This window comes from Sinohyriopsis cumingii, chromosome 10 (genome assembly GCF_028554795.1).
Source record: "Sinohyriopsis cumingii isolate HCF-2022 chromosome 10, ASM2855479v2, whole genome shotgun sequence".
Taxonomy (NCBI): Eukaryota; Metazoa; Mollusca; class Bivalvia; order Unionida; family Unionidae; genus Sinohyriopsis; species Sinohyriopsis cumingii.
In genome coordinates, this window is record NC_142970.1 from 48,364,128 (window position 1) to 48,385,289 (window position 21,162).

The following is a 21,162-nucleotide window of genomic DNA, read 5'->3' on the forward strand; positions in this document are numbered from 1 at the left end:
ACAATATTATGCATCACGATATGTATTTAGAAAGCTTATGTGACTAACATACCCCAATTTCATTTTGAACTAAAATATCGAAATGAACAAAGAGACACTTTAGACAATTCATGATTTTGTTCTGCAAAAATTGTGAAATATATGAAATATAAATTTGTGATACTAACCTGTAGTAGGTCCGGACATCAACAACATTTCTACATTTATAGAAAACTGAACCCAATAAAAGACTGCATTCTTTTCTCGCCCTATTGAGTGATTCCGATTTTGTTTGACATGGAGATAAAACCACATTATGCAGATCCGGGAGAATACTACAAGACCTACGACCTCCGAGGCGCCATGTTTCTCCAAACTCCTCCCCAGTGAAATACAGTTTGCCGTCCTTTCCTCGAAGATCGTCCGAGCTTAGACCATTAAAATTCCCACACAAACCACACAGTTTATGTCTGTAGTTTGTAGGGACTGACACTTCTACGAAACTGTCGCCATCCCACGTGACTTGTAGGCCACTGTCGGCCTTTAAAATCACCGAGTATCCATCTTTTATCACAGAAAATTTAGGATGCCCGTCAAAGTTATAGGGCAAATATACCACTTTTCGTCTGACTTTGACCCGTAACTTCTGATGGAAACTAATTCTTATCCCAAGTAAATATATCACAAGCATTCTTGTCCAGGTAAATTTCGAAGACGTCCTTGCGTCATTTCTGACTTTTATTGTGAAGGTATTATTTATACAGTCTCCCGTTAAGAGATATTTGCAGGTTCCCTGAAAATTGAATATCCTTCCATCATACGATCTGTAGTGAGGATCTCCGAATACTGTGCACACAGCGCGTGCTGTAAAATATGAAAACAGAACTAGTCACATCACAATCGTAGGCACAATAATGACAAACACTATTATCAGAGAAAAATCAAAATGAATGTCATGTATCGCAATGGTGTCATAAATTCTATATAGGTGTGCAATAATATAACCAACATCGTTCGATAAGAATGCGCTTTGACCCGAATGCATTCAGCAATATATTTGCTAGCTCAGACTTTAGCTACTTTAAGGATCGGGCAAAGGGCCCAGCTAACTATAAATTCCTTGACAGGAAATGAAACATTAGGAACTGGTGTTGGTAAAACAAGAAGACGGAGTCACCGATATCACCCTTACCGCAAAATATTTTGTCAGAAGACCTCGTATCTATAAATTATCAATGGAAGTGATAAGAGTCTTTTGTATCCCCTTGTTTATCATGCGTTAATGAATTATTGCTATACAAACTCTTGGCAGATAGGTAACAAAATGTAAATCAAATTACCAGTTTAGTATGAGGATAAAGTATCAAAACGGTTTGAACGGTTTCGGGTCTTTTCTCCCGAAACAAAAGTGTTAATAATGCATGGATGGATGACCAGAAAAAAAGGATTCAAGACTTAAGCTAAATGAAATGAAAGAATTGTGAATACAAAAGACATTATTATATCATTAACCGGTTAAGTGCGAAACGTTCATAGAGATATTTTACTCGGTTTGGAACTTTTTTTCTCCGGAAAGCGACATTACAGGTATTGTACGAATATATACACAGCCATAAGGATACAAACATAAATACACTGAAACCAAATAAATATGAATACCAAAAAGAAAGTCTGGACCACAAGCATAATATGTGTGCAAAAGTGTGACAGACGAACGTACAGACAAAACCAATTTTCATATCCGCTGCCCAATGCGGGCAGCTAAACTAAGATGCTTACGTATAGGCCAGGCGTATGGGCAGTCATGTTGCACGACTCTTCTAAATAATATTATATAAAGCTGAAAATAAGACTTTTTCAAGATCCATAACTATAGTGTTCCATGTAAACGTTTGATGATTCCAGCATATAACGCTTATGTCATCGTATACGCTGCATAAACCAAAGTCAGGAGAAGAAAAAATGTGTTACGTAATAATGTAAATAATATAATGTAATAATGACTGAAGTCACATCTTGTCAATATCTTATCAAAAAGAAAAGTTGCATGCCACATTTGGTTGAATCATTTCGTATGGAAAGCTCATTTTGGATTGTTTGATAATGCGATTCTAGCTCAAACTTATCCTCAACATCTTTATGATATCCAAACCATATGTATCCTGAAATACAACTTAGAGAAGAGAAAGATGTCAGGACATGTGCATACATTTCTTGTAACCTTTCTCGAATGGAGGAAGTTAATATATGATACATGAGAGCACAAGTTTGTCTCTCATACTAGTTGTAAGTATTTTGTTTAGTTTCGTAACAAATGCAGTAATAAAGCACACTGACAATTGGTTTTATATTAATGGTCACTATTACCGACAAGGACAGTCATCAAAAACAAACGATACCCGTTCGACCGAACAATAAGTTCGTGTTCTGTCCCTCATTCAAAAGGAGTGATGGGCACAAGGTCGACATTCAAAATCGTATACGACTTCTCAACAATGGCTCTATCAACTAGGAAAACACGTGTTACTGTTTAACAAATCCACTATTACGCCTCCTCCAAGACACTCTCATCAAGGCTATGTAAGAAGGCAATAGTTTAGCACTTAATTATAAATTGTAATCTGTTTTAATGTGAATGGTACGAGTGTTTGTGACCTTCGTCTCAATACAAATGTTTTTCCTCTAGATATTAAATGTACATTAACAAATTAATTTTTTTCTTCGTGTATTGAATTATTTTGCCATCAGTCAATGCATTTCCCTTTCATAATAGAGAATGGATAGAATAATAGTCATCTTGAGGCGTGTCCGTACCATATTTTATCCTGAAGATGTATTACAAGTTTAGTTACGACAAGATGCAGACTGGTTATTCTTGTTAAGATCTTTATGCAAACGGTCAAAATAATATACTGAACACCGATTCCGGAAAGACAATACAGTGTTCGGAAATGCGTGATATTCAGAAGCATCGTTTGGCCGTCCAAGCAAAATATATTTACAAAAATAATTTTATCAATAAAACAAAATCAGAGCAATATTACTTACAATATGATATTTACTACTTACAATATGCTATGTTTACGATATTAACTAAACCTATACTTATATCTTTGACATAAACGTGTCCCTTGTACATTTCATATATTATATTCACTGTCCGTGTTTGACCAATAATAAAAGATAGCTTTCGCAAGATCGTAAATGTGTATAATAATGATAAACTGATCATTACCTTCCACACATCTTGGACAACATTCTCCATCGATGAACTGGAGCACATATCTCTGTCAGAATAAAATGTAAATATCCTATGAAATAATGAACATTTGTTTTGTCTTCCTAAATTGCCATTATTGAAAATGAAGCAGCCTGGAAATCGTTTTCTTTCTAGTACCTATTTAATGAAACATGTATCTTGATAAAACACAATTCCTGTCAGCGGTTTCATAAAAGTAAGATATTGGATAATAACGCCGATATGTGACAGTTTACATTGGCTGTGATGGATAATAACACCAACAATGAATGATCCGTCATGAGTTTTCATGACGCTACAAAACATCATCGGGTTTTGACTTTTGTAATGACTCAAAATCAATCCAAATCATGACAGGAGCAAAGAGTCTGAGAACAATGACAAAAATGGCACACAATTTGGATAACAGTCATAGTCGAAATATAAAATCAGTTGTGTATAATACCAATTGTACCTAAAGTTTGTAGGTATGATGTTTTTTTTCTATTTGGTGTAGATTTTGAAAACTATTATAAGAGACTCGATAATAATCTGTCAAATATTATGACAAATGCATCCTCTCTTTACTTTGTATTCCGACCTTTTTACATGATCTGACATCGCTCAGGTTTGAATTGCAGTTCTTTGTAGGTAATATTGTATGCTACTTAAATATCCTTTGTGCAAAATACATAATATTTAAGGACTGTAGTAATTTTAAAACAGTTTGGTTAATTTCATAAGCACAATTAATCTAAATTTAGCCAAAATTAAAAAACTTTGTGTTCCCTCCCAACCTTCCTTATTGTAGAAAGTTAACGAAATAAAAAGAGAAAAATTAACTGGATTTCCTTCATTAAATACGTTATCAAAACTTTAGTGTTTATATGCGGTATTGTCTTTAGTCAATGTTTTACAAAAACGTTGCAAAACGGACAAGAGGGGGTTGATACATATTACTTCAGAGAATATATTTCATGCACATTCTTAGGTATAATCTGCACGTGAAGATAATTATTCATATTTTGTTTATATTTAAAACAACCATGTTTTTCCCGCAAAAGCTCATGCAAGTAAATACAATGAGACATCATCGCGTACTGTTTCTGATAAGTACTGATCTGCATGTGGTATAAATGTAAGATGCTTGTAGCTTATATATTATTTTCAACATCAATCTTTAAAAAATCAAACCACTCTTGTCAGAACGCACATTTGGACACCAGAGCGCATTGTTACACTGTTGTACTTGGCAGTGTGTTGTACCGTCGTTGCAATCACAGGTTGTGCATAAATCGGGTTTCCAAGTATGTCCATGCTACAACGAAGTAACAAAAAAATAACTTTTTTAATGGAACTATTTATTTCAACAGACTGGGAATCAGAGTGAACAATAAGTTAAATTCATTATGCACACTTAAGAATTGTATTCTTAAGACATATTATATCTGGAAGGAATATACACACACAAATTCATGCCGTATCACTCTTACGTTTATAAACGAGGTATCTTTCATTGCGAAATCTTCAAAAAATACAGATGTCTCCTACATGTCAAGTACGTGTAGATTGCAAATATAAATTTTGCGGCAGACACTGAATGAGTATTTGTCTTGCCTGATACATTGTCGTTTCGAATATAATATAAATGTATATTTAAAACGAACTTCCAGTTATGGGGTGCAGAAGACAATAGATGTTCGAAGCTAAATGTCAAAAACAACAAAGAGTCATGATATAATAGGTATGAAAACTTAGAACAGTTTATATTGTGTGATATTTTGACATGAATTAAAACCGTCATATCTTTTTTGCTTTCAATGTAAGGAACATCATTCAATATTGTTCAACATCGTTTCGCAAAGATCATAATGTAGAAATGCTTAAATATGAAAATACTACCATGTAATATATCTTTACATGGCTTCTTCCTATGTAACTCTCTCTCTCTCTCTCTCTCTCTCGCCGTATCAAATTATCTCTATCCCATAAACCATTGCACACATATATTCCAGTTACTTTTTAAGTGTGGTAACTTAGATCAACTACTTATCAATATCTCCCACTTATATTAACTCGTAAGCTGTCAACGGCGAGTCCAAAGCATCCAACCTAAGCACCGCAAATGTGTATGAGGCAATGAAGAAAAATAACAAAATATATTTTCATACAGAAAAAAAACTATAAACTTATACACGAGTTTTTAAAACCTTATAAGACTCCTAAATAGAAAATATATTTAATAATTGTACCGAGTCAGCTTGCTTTGTAAGACCTTCTGTCATATGGTCATGTGGCATACAAGCAGCTATGCACAAATTAATTCCATTTTAGCCCATAGTGTCGCCCTGTTTGCTTACGAAGTGCTATATGAATCACACCTATGGTAAATCTTCTAACCCAAAATGGAATTCAATAGCCCGGTGCTTTTGAGATAGATTTTATTCCTATCGCTATTATTTTAAATTTGTCCTCTTTAAAAACCTTTAAATTCTCTCTTGTGTATTTTTTATTATTCAAAACATCTAAAGCTTACACTGTACATACCTACCTCGTAAAGAAGATCGTTATATTCACATTTCTTCGGACAGGCCTTGCAGCAAGAGTTGGCTTTTTGGAATTGTTGGTCCTCCGGACATTCGAGATATGGACAGTTCTCTCGCTCACATATAGACGTTCCGTTCTGCCAAATAATATGTATAATACACATCAAAACATCTAATGTCGGACTGCGAGTGGCATGAGTGAAAGAAAAGCTTATGAGGAAGACCGATAAGAACAAAACCAACGACCATAATCATAATAATACCAATAATGTGTACAATTACGTCAATAATAATAATAATAATAATAATAATAATAATAATAATAATAATAATATAACATTAAGTAAATATAAAATAATAACTAAAATAATAAAATAGTAATAATATTAAAGGCAATATTTGCTTACCTCACATTTGCAGAATGTACATGAATCTGGCCTAAATGATGTACCAGAGCGATAAATTTTTGCTTTAAAATAACACAGTCCTCTTGGCAAATTAAATATCATTCTCTTTCCTGGAATGAAAAAGACACAAATTATTATTTTGTTTTTTGAGTGACAAAAATATATTAAAGTTATTTAGAATAAAATAAAATTGGCTATTGTTTTAGCTTGTATACATAGACATTTTGTTTCTACTTTTACATTTTCTAGCATAATAATTATTCGGAAGAAATTATATTTTCTAGCATAATAATCATTCGGAACAAATTATATTTTCTAGTATAATAATCATTCGGGACAAATTATATTTTCTAACACAATAATCATTCGGAACAACTTATTTTTTCTAACATAATCATTCGGAAGAAATTATATTTTCTAGCACAATAATCATTCGGAACGAATTACATTCTTAAGAATTCGAATACAATTTATTTTATACAAAAGCCCCATTCCCGCACGAAGATATATGGTCGAGATTTCGTTGGTGTTTAAACGGCTAAAGGAAGGGAAAATATTGGGCGACATAATGCCTTTTCTAGCAAGAGTCAATGTCTCTTATTTTCGTGCAAAGATGATTCAACAAAGTTAATCAAAAAACGCGAACGAATAAATTCATAAATGAATGATTGTAATTGAATTAATAATTAACTGCCTTATTTATTTACTTATTTTAATCAGTACGGAATACCTTGACAATCTGGACAACAGCTGCCATCAGGTATGAAGACATTCTTGTCTCTGCATATTAGAACCGGACAAGCATGTTTCTCGCAGGAAACATTCCCTCCCTGAGTAGGACATAAAAATAAGTTTGTAAACATACATGAAAACATCAAGATATTAGGGACTTCATATTAAACACTGTATTACTGTTGCATGGTAAATACATCAAGTCGCACTTTAGAATTAGTCATGGTCACGTGTCATGTCAGATTATGTAAGAAATGGAAGTGCTGTAAAACATTAATTTAGGTTTTCCTATTATTTAACCAAAGTTGAAGTCAATCTTCTAGCAATAGTATCTTCATAATAAGAACAAAGAATGAGTAAAAGTCACACTTAAAAAATGAAATACTTATCAGATACATATATATATATATATATATATATATATATATATATATATATATATATATATATATATATATATATATTCTCCGTAAAATGTATTAGCATAGACATTGCCGATGCCAAAAAATGTTTCTTTCAATATACAATACGTGTAATTCAAGACGTACAAGGTAACTTTTCATTACTTTGATCTAAAAAGCTCTATATTTTGTAGAATAATGATGATACAGCAATAACCAGCTGGTCATGTGACGAACTCAAATCCGAGATGATATTTTATCGGAAAGTTTAGTTGAATGCATTAGTTCTTTAAAATAAGATAACATTTGCTAAACAGTCGATGTCAATCACTGCAGTAAATTTATTCTTATGCTTCAAGGATTTGTGTGTACTGCATCAAATATACATAAATTCAAACATGGTGTCGATTTTTTTCAAACGAAACATTACCCTGCATGTGCACTGAACGCACGGATTATTGGACAATTTAAAGGCATCTCCGTCTGAATACTGCTTACCGTCAAAGAAACATCCAGCTGAAAGGGACAAAATAATGTAAGGATAAGCATGTACGTGAAAAAATGGCTTACTTGAATGATTGGAATAATAGAAAACAAACAATCATTGCCTTAGACCCATTGCACAGATCTCGTTGTAAGAAACTGATCTCATTTTAAGGCCCTGATCGCATTGACTTATCTCATTTAAATGCTTGTTTCCATGGAAAGTATACTACATATATTCATTGACTTTACTATTGTTATATATTCTTTAAATCGTTAACGACAATATACAAATTGTACTGCATGATTTACAATCTCTAGTGCCCTCACCAATCTCACTGTATAACTGGACCAATCTAGTAACACGGTGCTAACTTATCGCAATGAATTTCTGATTCAGGAAGGACTTGCAAGTTGACTGATCACGTAGTACACCAGAAACTTTTGTATAAAATATAGATGATACGTTAAATATGTACTTATTTCGTTTAACCTGAAAGTTGGGGCTTTACTAGCATCTGGGTTCAATAATATGCTCTATCCTGATAAATGATACGCATGATTTTGTCAGAATGTGTGCTCTGGTATGGAAATTATCTGAACTTAAAGATACCAACTAGACGGCACTGGCGTATTTCACTCTTCGTACAGAAAGTGCGCAAACAATGACGTCATCGTGTTACTTCACGTATGCCAGTCAATGGAAATTTGCAGGAATTCAAAATAACTAGAGGTACAGGATATATGTGTGCCATTGGTATGTTCAAATAATTTTGCACCACACTCAAGTACTCTTATCTTTTGTTGCTAAAAATTGAATTTTGTATGTCCAACTACTTCCTTGCGATTCTACGGTACCAAGCTAGACTTTAAGCCGTGAACCTAGGTATGGTTAAGATTTTCTTCAGGATCCACGAAGCGTTAAAGATTCCCAGAGATATGCAGACAAAAAATGGAGAATTTAGTGAATATTATTAACTTTACATTTTAAGAAAGGATGTCTATTCCCGAGAATACATATATGTGATAACCCATCGACTGTTGGCTTCGTTATACACCAGTCTCAGATTATCCTTTATCCGGGGTGATACACATAGTCTTCACTGCATGTGATGATGGAGAGGTTAATAGTTACAGCTGTCCTAGAATGTATCATACCTAATAAACGGCATAGCTTCCTTTGATTGTATGTTGTAATCATACAGCGATGGATGTCACGTGTCCATCTGACGTCAAAGAAGCGAATTTGGAGCCTTGTTAGGGTCGCACTAACTACCGCATTGAGAACTAAGATTGCGAAGCGCTGTTGCCTCCAATTTTACCAATATATCTTACTGTAGTAAAATGTTAATGTAGTAAAACAAATTATCGAAGTTTCAAAACTTATAATGAATAACCATGCCAATTCAAAGTTTATCTTCTTCCTCGTTCAGTTTTATGGTGAATACAAATCAGTTATGTTTTGCTTTGAAATTATATTATTGAATGTTGTCTTGATGAATTATCAAACTACAAATTTCACAATTAAGCATGGAGTTATTTTGCTAAAGCACGTCATTTCATGATCACTTCATCGCTACGTTTCTTTGCCTATTTTATCTGATTCAGTATCTCTGGATATTTTAGAATTTCTCCTTTCCAGATCTTACCGTTTATGGTTAGTGCAATAACGTAATATGCATACAGTTAAGGCATTCTTAACATCCTGAAAATACATCATGTTTTAGAAATTACATGTTCATGGAAGTTGCTGAGATAATTTATAGATTACATTGCTGAACGTATTCGATCTGGTTTTCGACGCTAAAAGTAAAAATAACAGTTCCCTCTTCAGCCATAACCCATGGATTTCAAGAGTTTAAAGAGCTCTTGAACAAGTTCAACGCTGACGACTTAAGGTCTGTGTGATCCACTCTGTAAATGTTTACACAAAGTATCTTGAATCGGTCTCCTTTATTTACACGCGGGGCGGATTAAAAGTCGTCTGCTTGTTGGTATTATAAGGGTACGTCAAATCAAAACCGCTTTCCAGGAGTTTAACATTCCTCAAATGTTGATCAAATTCAAATTAATACAAGGCTCGTTCAAAGCCATACGGTTAGACATAAATAATTTTTCCACGTTCAGGCAAGGACCTGCATAGTGCTATTCAACGCGATTAGACACGATTGAATCTGCCTACAATACTACCACACTATATCAATGAGTTTCTGAGGCATTTGTTTTTACGGAAAACCTTAACCTTTAGGACGTATTCATAACAAAGAAAATTACAAAATATAATTTATTGTTCTGTTTTCTATACCGGCCTAATTTTCTCATTTTATATAATTTTGATGTATCCAGAGCAAATGACATATTGAATTCATATAGGGATGCTAATTTGGTGGTGACATCCTGCTTTAGTCCCATAACCTTAACCAGTGTTCGGCTTAATCTTGTAACCGACATAAACAATGCTTGGCTTTAATCCTATAATCGGCCTAAACTATGCTTGGCTTATTCCTATGATTGGCATAAACTATGCGGGGCTTAATCCTATAATCGGCATAAACTATGATTGGCTTAATCCTATAATCTACATAAACTATGCGTGGCTTAATATTATAACCGACAAAAGTAACGTTTTGTTTTCATCTTATAACCGATATAAACAACGGTCGGGTCAGTGGTATGCAAACATAACTAATGCACCAGCTTTTACTTAGAAAAGCAAACTGTTTGCAAACCGATACCGACCACAGATCAAATGTTTAATTGATTGATGTAATTTATGAAGTAAATACAACTTATTTTTACTTGAAAGTAAGTTATCGTACATTTAATTAATGATAGGTTTCCAAAATATAATCAAAGTTGCCTCTTGGATGTGTGTGTGGGGGTATATGTGTGTGTGTGTGTGTGTGTGTGTGTGTGTGTGTGAGTGTGTGTGTGTGAGAGAGAGAGAGAGAGAGAGAGAGAGAGAGAGAGATTATCGCGGGTTATTCCCATTTCGATTTAGTTGCTGAATTTTCGGAATTAGATATTGCTCACCATCACATGCCGGACAGCATTGACCGGGTATAAGAACAGGGTTCGTGCAAGGCGTGTAGCACGTCGTCCTGGATATCGTAATAGCTGACGCCTATAATAATAATAATAATAATAATACTAATAATAATAATAATAAATATGACAAATTATAGATATGAGGTTAAACCTGCCTCATAAATATTATCCTTGCAACAGGTAAGTGCTAAGCCACATAAAGTTTGAAATTACTCTACTTGTGTGTCATTGAAATAGATAAAATAAGACGAAAATAAACCATGTGGATAAAACATCCCTTTATACCGACATATTCACCAGAAGAAAAGAACGAACAAACACCAAATTAATTTGAGTAATAGTATCTTCATGAGTAGGCAGTTTCGGCATTTACTAAGAGAGAGATTTAATGATGTGTAACACAAGCTTAACCCACGGAAAGTTTTTCACATTTAATACCTTCGATATCTATACTACCTTTTGCTTAGGGATATATTTCATTTTCCAACCAAACAAATATTGCCTGAGATTTATTATCATCATTTAGTTTTTATTACGTTTAGTTAAATCAAAGTGACGTAGAAATGAATATATTTATTTATGTTTTAAAACTGAATGTTTTATTCATTTCGTTAAACAAAGATTTACTGGTAAGTGTGTGCGCAAATGGAATTTAAAATAAACTGATTTATCTAAATATCTTGTATGCAAAATAAATTGCTGGGGATTTGTTTCATCTCTTGGAAATTTAGATTTGAGAATATCTTCACATGGACTTGAAATGAAAATATCTTCACATGGACTTGAAATGAGAACATCTTCACATGGACTTGAAATGAGAATATCTTCACATAGACTTGAAACTTATAGTGGTTAATGGAAAAACCGAAAAGCTCGTGGTGAAGACATCAAATGTAAAAATCTGTACTATTTTCTTAGACGTGTCTCATTCTTTGTCTGTCCTTTATATATAAATTGATGGAGAGAGCATATAACGGGCAGATTATGGATACGCCCTAGAAGGCTGAATATACTTGGATACGAAATTGAAAGTTTCGAACATAAGTCCTATAAAAAGCTAATATTGTCATTTGTAAAGCATTTTACAAAAGTTCGTAGTAAGAGGGTAAAGCAGAAAATGTCTAGGGCATAATACAGTTTGAAGCAATCTTGATATGATACAATGATATGATACAATATGATACAATATGATATAGTGATATGATATAATGATATGATACAAATGTTTCAAAGAGACAGAGGATCTGATTTAAAACAACAGCAACAACAACCAAAAAAGACAGCCCATAAGGGGTGCAATCGAATTTGTATATTGCGACGCCCCCATCGAACCCGGTATCATTGCCCCCTTGTTGTACACACAATAGCTCATTTTCACCTCTATATCGACTGCTCGAGGAAAATTAATTTTCCTCCAGCCCAGAGTTTATATTTACCGTTTAAAGATTACATACGCTTTAAATTTTTAACCCAGTCAACTAACCTAAAATAGGCATTTGACAGAATTAAAATGAAACTTTTTTCACCGTATCTAAAATACACACACACGCACAAACACTAGTTATCTGTCTGTGTATCTAACCATACACGAGTCATAAATGTATATGAGTTGTACTTAACAAGATAATTTTACACTGACTTTGTAGGTTGCAATGTTTTGGGATTAATCTGTAAGGTCAACGTTGCATTGATTTTCCTGGGTTTTCTAACACTACGTGTAACGTTAGGAAAGAGAGAAAATAGCCATTAGCTTTGTACGGGTAATTATGCAAGAAACCATTGTGATTATACAAGGACAATCTCTGCGGGGTAGATGTATCATTTTCCTACCACATGCAGTGACAGTAATACCTATTTTACTATAATTTTACAAATTTAGATTACACTGACTGACAAGACAAACCGTGCTGAAGTTTAAACAGGTTAGGTGACATATTGATAAATCCTAATTAAGCGAGTATCTGGTACCTGTTTACACGCATATCTATATCAAAAGCCCTGCACTGTATGACAAACGTTGATGACTTGTTGTCACCCGGTCGCTCGGTTATTTTGTATTGTTTTTATATTGTCAGACGAAATTGTCAGTGACTCTTTCATGACCCTTTAACACAAGACGTACATGTTTCAAATACGTCCCGCTCTTGTTAACCCGGCGTGTGCGCTATAAATATAAAATTGGATTATCTTCATTTATGACACTAAACCAAGAGTAATCGTATCTCAATCAAGAGACGCTTGAAAACAAAACACCTTCTACATTTTTAAAGGAAATTAACTGCAGAGTTCATCGTGTACGAACTCTAGTAAGTGGACAGCGTTTAGTCTCTTTCCCCAATAGATGAATACTATATGTAGCTCATAATGTACTATATTGAAACTAAGGGTCATGTACACATATATGATGCTGGGAAAAGTCAGACATCTTCCAGCAAACACGATGTCAAAAGTTTTCAAGAGTTTGCATTCATTTAAAGTGCAGCGTGGAATAGACAGTTATCGTCCAAATCTAACGTAAGTTTCTTTCCATTTTGCCCTCGTTTTTAAAATACTATAAAGATTCTAATATGTACCGACATATTATCAGTTGCTCTAGAGTTTATCTAGCGTATAAAGTTTGTTTGCCATTTACTCTGGAGTTTCTAGAGTATGCAGACACGTTGTTTGTATGATACCATTTGAGTTTCTAGTGTATACAGACATGTTATTTGTCATTTACTCATGAATTTCCTGTATATAGAGACATGATATTTTTCATTTACTCGTGAGTTTCCAGTGTACACCCGTTACACCTAGCTTTAGTGCTCCGCTTCACAAAACATTGTTTCTGCTGGCAAACGACCTATTTTCCCTCAAATCAAAAGTCACATGACGATCTGCTTCTCAATTGTTCAGTAATGGTCAAAATTGAAGAAATGAATATTTCGAAAAAGAGCAAACTTGCTGCGTGCGTAAATAAGATAGTTATTACAATTTTGATTTATAAATGTTCAGGTGAAATTCTCTTGTTTCAGATTGTGCCTTTGTTAGCGTGCCTGATTTCGCCTTTTCTGTTGGGACTCCAAAAATATAGAAGCATAAATAGCTACTTTCATGATGTTGATAAATGAATTCCGCGCAAGCGACGATTTTTAACATTTTGCTGAAAGTGACTCGATGCTTTGGAGGGTCACTACACAATGAGATTCAATTTTGGGTAATTCGATATCAAAACAAAATATCCATCTTGAGCTACCCCTGTTGTAAATATATAGTTATGGAATCAACTGTTACAAACAGAGTAAATCGTGTTATAGCTAATATTTTTACAAAGGAGTATTTAAGAGCAAACAGAACTCAACATTTGTATTTAAAATTAAAGAATCGTATTTTGTCATGTCTGTTCAACATGTGGAAACAATAAAGAACTTTTTAATAACAATGAAGACATTGTAAATAAATACTAATAGCTTTCTATTATTAATTAGTGTATTCACTCAATTACATATAAATAATGAAGTAGCAATATATTGTATCTTAAACAATGAGCCGCTCTTAGAAGAGTAGAATCATTTTTGGATATCCACACTACCCAACTCAAGAAATCCAATACATTGATATTAGATACACATTTCAAAGTTCGCCACATAAGGTATATATATATATATATATATATATATATATATATATATATATATATATAGAGAGAGAGAGAGAGAGAGAGAGAGAGAGATACACACCCATATATCGATGTTTATATCAACACATATTTATGTTAATCTTTCTGTCTGCATATATATATCTTTACGTATTTATCTACTTATCAAGTCATAGATCCATTCATCTCTTCCATCGACATGCCCACATACCTACCTATCTACCTATCTGTATTTTTAAAAGGAATTATAAGCAGAGCAAGCAAGAAAATGAAATTGTATTACTTTTTACAATACCAAATTAACAGCTTTAAAGGCATTCATTAGTGTACCTAACATGTCTTCATACATATTTAGGTTGTTTCAATTTATTGCGCATGAATAATCCTAATCTCAATATATATATTGGATTCCAAGAACATTAGAACAAACTGTGCAAGATAAACTTATTGTCGTGATGGTCTGTGACTTATTTTCTAGCTCTCCAAGACCATGCGGCACAGACTGTGCTATCAAAGTATTAACTACTGTGCATTTTGAATATATTATTATATATATATATATATATATATATATATATATATATATATATATATATATATATATATATATATATATATATATATATATATATAGATTAAAGTTATTAATTTCTGTAAATCCCAAACTTAGCGAGCACAAACGTTTAGGGAATTTGGAAAAGAAGCCATATTTTCTCCAACCTTTTCGCAATAATGAAAAAGTATTGGACGAGTAATTTTGGATGTATCTAATATATACATGCTGAATTTGCTGTATTAGTCAAATACTTAATGCCACTAACATTTAAGCTGATGCAAAAGAAGTAACTAAAAAAGCAAGTAATTAATCAGATTAGAAAGTAAACATCGATTATTATTAGAAATAATAATTCGAAATTAATTATTAGAAATAATAATATAACGTGGTTTCTTATTTGCCAGTTTTTAAGGGGTTGTGGGTTTTTTTTAAAACTTTGGCTATGACCCATTTATGACTGTCGATGCTTGTTAAGCTTCACTGACGAAAACCACGCATAGAAATGAGATCAGAATCAAGGTGTGCGGGAGATAATTATTTAATGGTATATATGTCTATCAAGCGTATGCAACTCTGACACTTCCTAATAAATCACTGTCACGGACTGATTCAGCTGTGAGGAGGAAGTACTAAAGGCTGAAATATAAATACATGTCTGATGGAGCTATAACATTTCTTACGGACTTAAACGTGACAAAGACCGAATTTTCTCGCTTATAGGTAGGATCCAACTACAGACAACATAAACCATGATATAACGACGCAATATGCGCTGGCAGATCAGCGTCTGTATTGTTTGTTCTAATGATTACTAATAAAAGAAATGCATATACCGATAGCTGCCGAAGCATTATGCGATGGAAGATCATGGTCAAGACCCAACTTACACACGAGTACGTAAATTAAAAAGGTCAATACACTAATATGGACCTAAGTGTTTACCTCCTAAAACAAAATCTGTCACTTTGTCTTACTGTTAAAATTCCGCACACACACACACACACACACACACACACACACACACACAAGCACATACATGCAATGCATAAATTACTAAAACACCATGAAAACCAAGTCAGGTTATCTGCATGGGCACGTAAAACCAGTCAATGAAATTTCATATGTGCATGTTTGACCAATTTGTTGTCATCCTACGAAAGAGGTCTCGTCCCTAACCCTTAATCGAAACATAAAGAAAATGCGATAACAGTTGCATATATTGTTGACAGAATGTGACAAAAAAGAAGTTCATCAGTACTTGCATTTTATAAAGCCTAGCATGTTTTATTTCTTCGGGTGGAGTACTTCTTACGTTAAAGTGATAAGAATCTAGATACGTACATAAAACAGATAGCAGAAACTAATTATTACAGAACTACATTTACAGCGGGAGCAAAAACGAATTTCTAAGAGTTATCACCCAAAGGAAACACATTTTTGACATCGAGATGGGCAGGACAGTATTACAATCTGTCTGATCCATCTGAAATGATAAATGGTTCCTTTGTCTGTGTGGCTTCTTTGTATTTGTGGTATGTACATTATGAACAAGATGAGCAGATGAAATGGCAAGGTTGACTTTCTTATTTAGATGATTTTAATTGCACCTCTATAATAAATATATCACTTGCCAACTAGTGCGCCTGCACTGGCTGAATCGTATATCACTTCCATGATATTGAGTCTGTACTGGCTGACTCATTTATCACTTGCCTGATATTGAACATGTACAGGATGACTCGTATATCACTTACCTGATATTGCATATGTACAGGATGAATCGTATATCACTTGCCTGATATTGCATATGTACATAAATATTCGAATATCATATCACTTGCATGATATTGAGTCTGTACTGGCTGACTCATTTATCACTTACCTGATATTGCACATGTACAGGATGATTCGTATATCACTTGTCTGATATTGCATCTATATTGGTTTAATCGTATATCACTTGTCTGATATTGCACCTGTCAACGTATCTCGTCGTATGTTCTTGTCGTTGGGTTGGCTGACCATTTAAAATATCACAAAAAGGAGAAGATGATAAAAAACAAATCTAAAAATAGAATTCCATTCATATGACAGTCGAGCATGTTCCGTAGTTATTCAACGAAATTTGATAACTCTTTGAAAGTCGGTTGAATGTTTCCAATTATAACTATCGACTTCACTGAATGTACACACCCTGCTTTTGTCGACATATTCTTAACTTGTTTGTTCTTCTACGGATAATTCGTTTGGGATGGTGATGAAAGAGAACCGCACTGTTGTTACGTGAATGTCTTTAGTTTGATTGTATGCTCTGGATTTAAAGAGAATGTCTTCGTGATTCCCATGTTTATGGTCTGATTGCCGGGGTTGGTTATATATTTTTTTTCCGCTTTGGAAATGATCTTATGGGATGATATGAATATGCTTCATCTAATTGGACTGGTTACCGATCTTTTCACACCCAAACACACCATACAACAAGCAATAATAAAAGGAAAGCTTTGTGCGGTTGTACACAACTTCTCTGGGCGCACGTTCACCTCCACCAATATGCAAAATGCAATCTTCCACATAAGATGATTTTAGCTACTGTAGTACTCAAACAATATGGCGCTGATAGCCATGCCAGACTGGCTCATTCTTGGTTAGTGAGATTCGCTCGTGACTCTTAGAGATTGACGCCAAGCACGAGTCTCGTACACGTTCTTTGTTACATGTGTGTCTGATTGCTCCACCACCCCACCATTTACTTTTTGGTTTGTTTGTTTGATCGAATGAAATACACCACAAATTATGCGTCATGTACAACACTGACACAATTTTGGTGCAAGGGATAATACAAGGGATACAGCGTTATTTTGTACCTAATAGATGGCAGATTATGAGACTAAAATACAAGCATCATATACTAACCCTGGTAAAATGCATTGCAGATGATGAGTAAAAAGAGTGCAGCTTTTCCATTCACACTGGTCGTAAGAGTTGAAAAGTAATAGCTTATTTTACTTGTACATATCTGATATACTTGGTTCACAATAACAACGAAAATATAAAATATATGCATGATATTGTCCAATATTTTACAAACTAACAAGGACCATCATGTGTGTCTATGTTAATTGATTGTTTACCAGTTAGCACCGCATTACTAAATTTTTGGTAAGCCTCGTTTTTGGCGTTACCATCAGACGTATTGGCTATTACTAGACAATTCATTTAGCTAGAGCCCTCGTAGCCACGTGACTGGCTGGCTCATAGAGACTCAAAATAGGTTTATTTGGCAGACTCGCATGATAACGTTATTTTTAACGTCCGTGGAAGCACAAGAAGTTATTTCAAGAAATCAGTTTCCATCCGGTTGTTTTATTTAATCTAGGATACAAAATTTAGAGAAATATGTTCATTTTGATACAACCATTTACACAGCTTGTACAGATAAGATTGACGTTTTTTATAAAATTCTATTCTACATATATCGTTTTGCTTGCAAAACAGCATTCACAGCTAGCTACACAAGTCTTCACACTGGTCTGTGCGCATGAGCAAAGGATATTGCTTTGTCATGTTATTTTAATCAAACACACACACACACACATCTACCCACATGTGGTTATCTATCCATCTATCTATCTATCTATCTATCTATCTATCTATCTATCTATCTATGTGTGGGTGGGTTTGGGTGTGTGTGAGAGACGAAAATGTTTAGTATATCACTAATTTTCCTCCTGATATCTACGTAAGAGGCACCTTCAAAACGTATGTCAAGGCATCTACCCGAACTCCTGCTGGTTATATGAAAGATGACTGCTAATAATGTACTTGAATAGATCAATCTGAACTTGACATTAAACACTTAATACATTTTGGAACTGCGATGGCGGGTTAGTACCGAGCAGATCCTATTGCTGCAAAACGAATGAAGTATCTGTAATTCGACCATGTTAATTATTGTAGGAACTTGATATTTAAATGAACTAAATTCCATTTTTCACTTTTTATGGAGTGTTTATACAAGCAGTACGCTACGGTGTGAATCCCAAAATTGTCTTACAGCACAATCGAAATGGAGTGTAGCACAGGTGAGGGACTAAAACGAGATGCTGTAATCTAAAAGCTGACATTCACAAAAGAAATTGAGACAGCAGAAGGTTAAAGGGCATGTCGTAGTAAAAATGAATCTTCACCTGAGTTAATCGAGGTCAGCTTTACTTAATATGTCAAGAGGTGAACACGTCTGCTCGGGTTAGATGTCAAAACGATTTCATAACACGTTCTGACAAAGTATTAACGAAGCCTACTTCCCATCTTGATTTTAACTAGGTCGTTTGTATCTCTCTCTCTCTCTCTCTCTCTCTCTCATTTTTGCACAATTCTGGTATTCATTCATTCGCATGAAATACAAACGTATACGTAGTACGGTATCATTTTGGAATAGCAATCTATCAGTACTAAGTTAAATTATTTTTTAACCTTGATTGGAAAAGAAGTTTGGTAGTTTTCCAAAATTATATGGCATTACGTTATTATACTAGCAGCTGGTTGCAATTTAAGAAATAGACTGATACACTACACATCTGTCTATTATAGATTTATACTTTATTGGCCTTTGATCCGAATCAAATGCAAACCGTTCTTGTTGAGACTTTTACGTTCTTGATCTCTTTTCTGGCATTGATAAATGTAAAACATTGAATTTCTTTTTATTGCTCTAATATATGGGCTCGCTGTATCTTTAATCAAACGAGATATTTATGTAGATATCATAAATAAGGGACCTTACTAGCGTAGTTGCGATGCAGTTGCTTTGCACCGTTATAATCCCGGGTTCAATCTCCTGTTCCAAACTGTGGATTGGTACATGGTCACCCATATGAGATTGGTAGTTCTCCCATACTCCACCTACAGGACAGTATTAGGCACGTATCTAAGCCGTTGACAGCTATTTGTGCAATTGATACTGAACAAATAAAGTATAGGTCCTCAAACACGTTATCTTGTATAGTATTTAATGTGCATACAACATTTAACTTTCTTAGCAAAGGCATTATGTCTCAGATTTATTTTATAAATCTGGTTCCAGTTTAACTTCTTTTTGTCTGTTTTGTATCTTTGTTCGATGAAATCATTTCAATAGCGTCGAAGTCCTCATCGAATATCTATGTGGGGATTCATGCATATTTTGAACGATTCAAACGTTTGAAAGAAAAAACACGAAGTCTAAAGACGAAGATAGAGCTTTGACTTTTCTCGATGGTTCAATTAAACCTTGAAACATACAATTCAAACTATGATCATTACTTACGAGGTGCATTTGAAAAATCGAATTATTTTGCTTCAACTTTCGATTTCGTTGACCGTGACAATAAATTAAACGCCAATCGACAGACAAAATCATTTTCTGCAATAATGATTTGCAACTGCAAATGCGACACACGTGAACATGCATACGTGTGACGTAACAAAGGTAAATTGCAGTGACGTACAAATGTCGCAGAAGAAGTTAAACCTTTGTACTGGGTAAAGAGCAAATCGTAATATCCAGGTACTCTTAGAGTGATCTCCGACTGATATGTCCGGCTTGAATACAGTTTGCTGATGTAAGTTATATCATAACCTACAGTTTTGAGATGCTTTCATCGTTTCAAAGATGGTCGTGAATCCACGGAAGATGTCCCATGGTCTGGAATACATTTGTGTGCGACTGGTGAGCGGGAAGTGGCGTCTATCAATGAGCCAGTTGACACAATGGACAATATTTCTGTGATCGATAGCATTAATTCGTCAGATAATTGTAATATACTGGCAAATCATTTTGAAGCTCGAAAGGGTTTGTGCAAGACGGATCTTGTTTCTGATGACCGCTGATCAGAATCAGGCTCGAATTTAAATCGCCCAACAGGCACTCGCCAAATATAAAATGAATAAACAGAAACGTTTGAACTAAAATGTCACAGGAATGAAACACTGATTAACTTTTAGAACCCGACTAAAATTTATTTGCATTATTATTCAGCGCAATAGGTCAAGTCATCCAGGTATCTGTTTCGGATTCTGCTGTTGTCGATGGACTTTTGTTATGCCCTAAAAGTATTGCCAAGGTTGCGGAAAACTGCCGAGTGATCGATCCGCGCA

General features: G+C 34.2%; 1 protein-coding gene across 2 annotated transcripts in view; it reads right to left on the reverse strand.

Moving 5' to 3' along the window:
* LOC149790016 (BMP-binding endothelial regulator protein-like) overlaps window positions 1-21,162 on the reverse strand; it is a 71,572-nt gene that overhangs the window by 6,117 nt on the left and 44,293 nt on the right. The window contains exons 6-13 of one of the 2 annotated variants that reach the window (XM_089972106.1): window positions 10,820-10,910; window positions 7,734-7,819; window positions 6,901-7,000; window positions 6,171-6,280; window positions 5,769-5,900; window positions 4,431-4,535; window positions 3,215-3,266; window positions 168-843 (exon numbers count right to left, since the gene is read on the reverse strand). In XM_089972106.1, the coding sequence (XP_089828232.1) occupies window positions 168-843; window positions 3,215-3,266; window positions 4,431-4,535; window positions 5,769-5,900; window positions 6,171-6,280; window positions 6,901-7,000; window positions 7,734-7,819; window positions 10,820-10,910 (1,352 nt within the window). The remainder of the gene's footprint in view (window positions 1-167; window positions 844-3,214; window positions 3,267-4,430; window positions 4,536-5,768; window positions 5,901-6,170; window positions 6,281-6,900; window positions 7,001-7,733; window positions 7,820-10,819; window positions 10,911-21,162) is intronic. The other variant, XM_089972107.1, reaches the window with a different exon arrangement.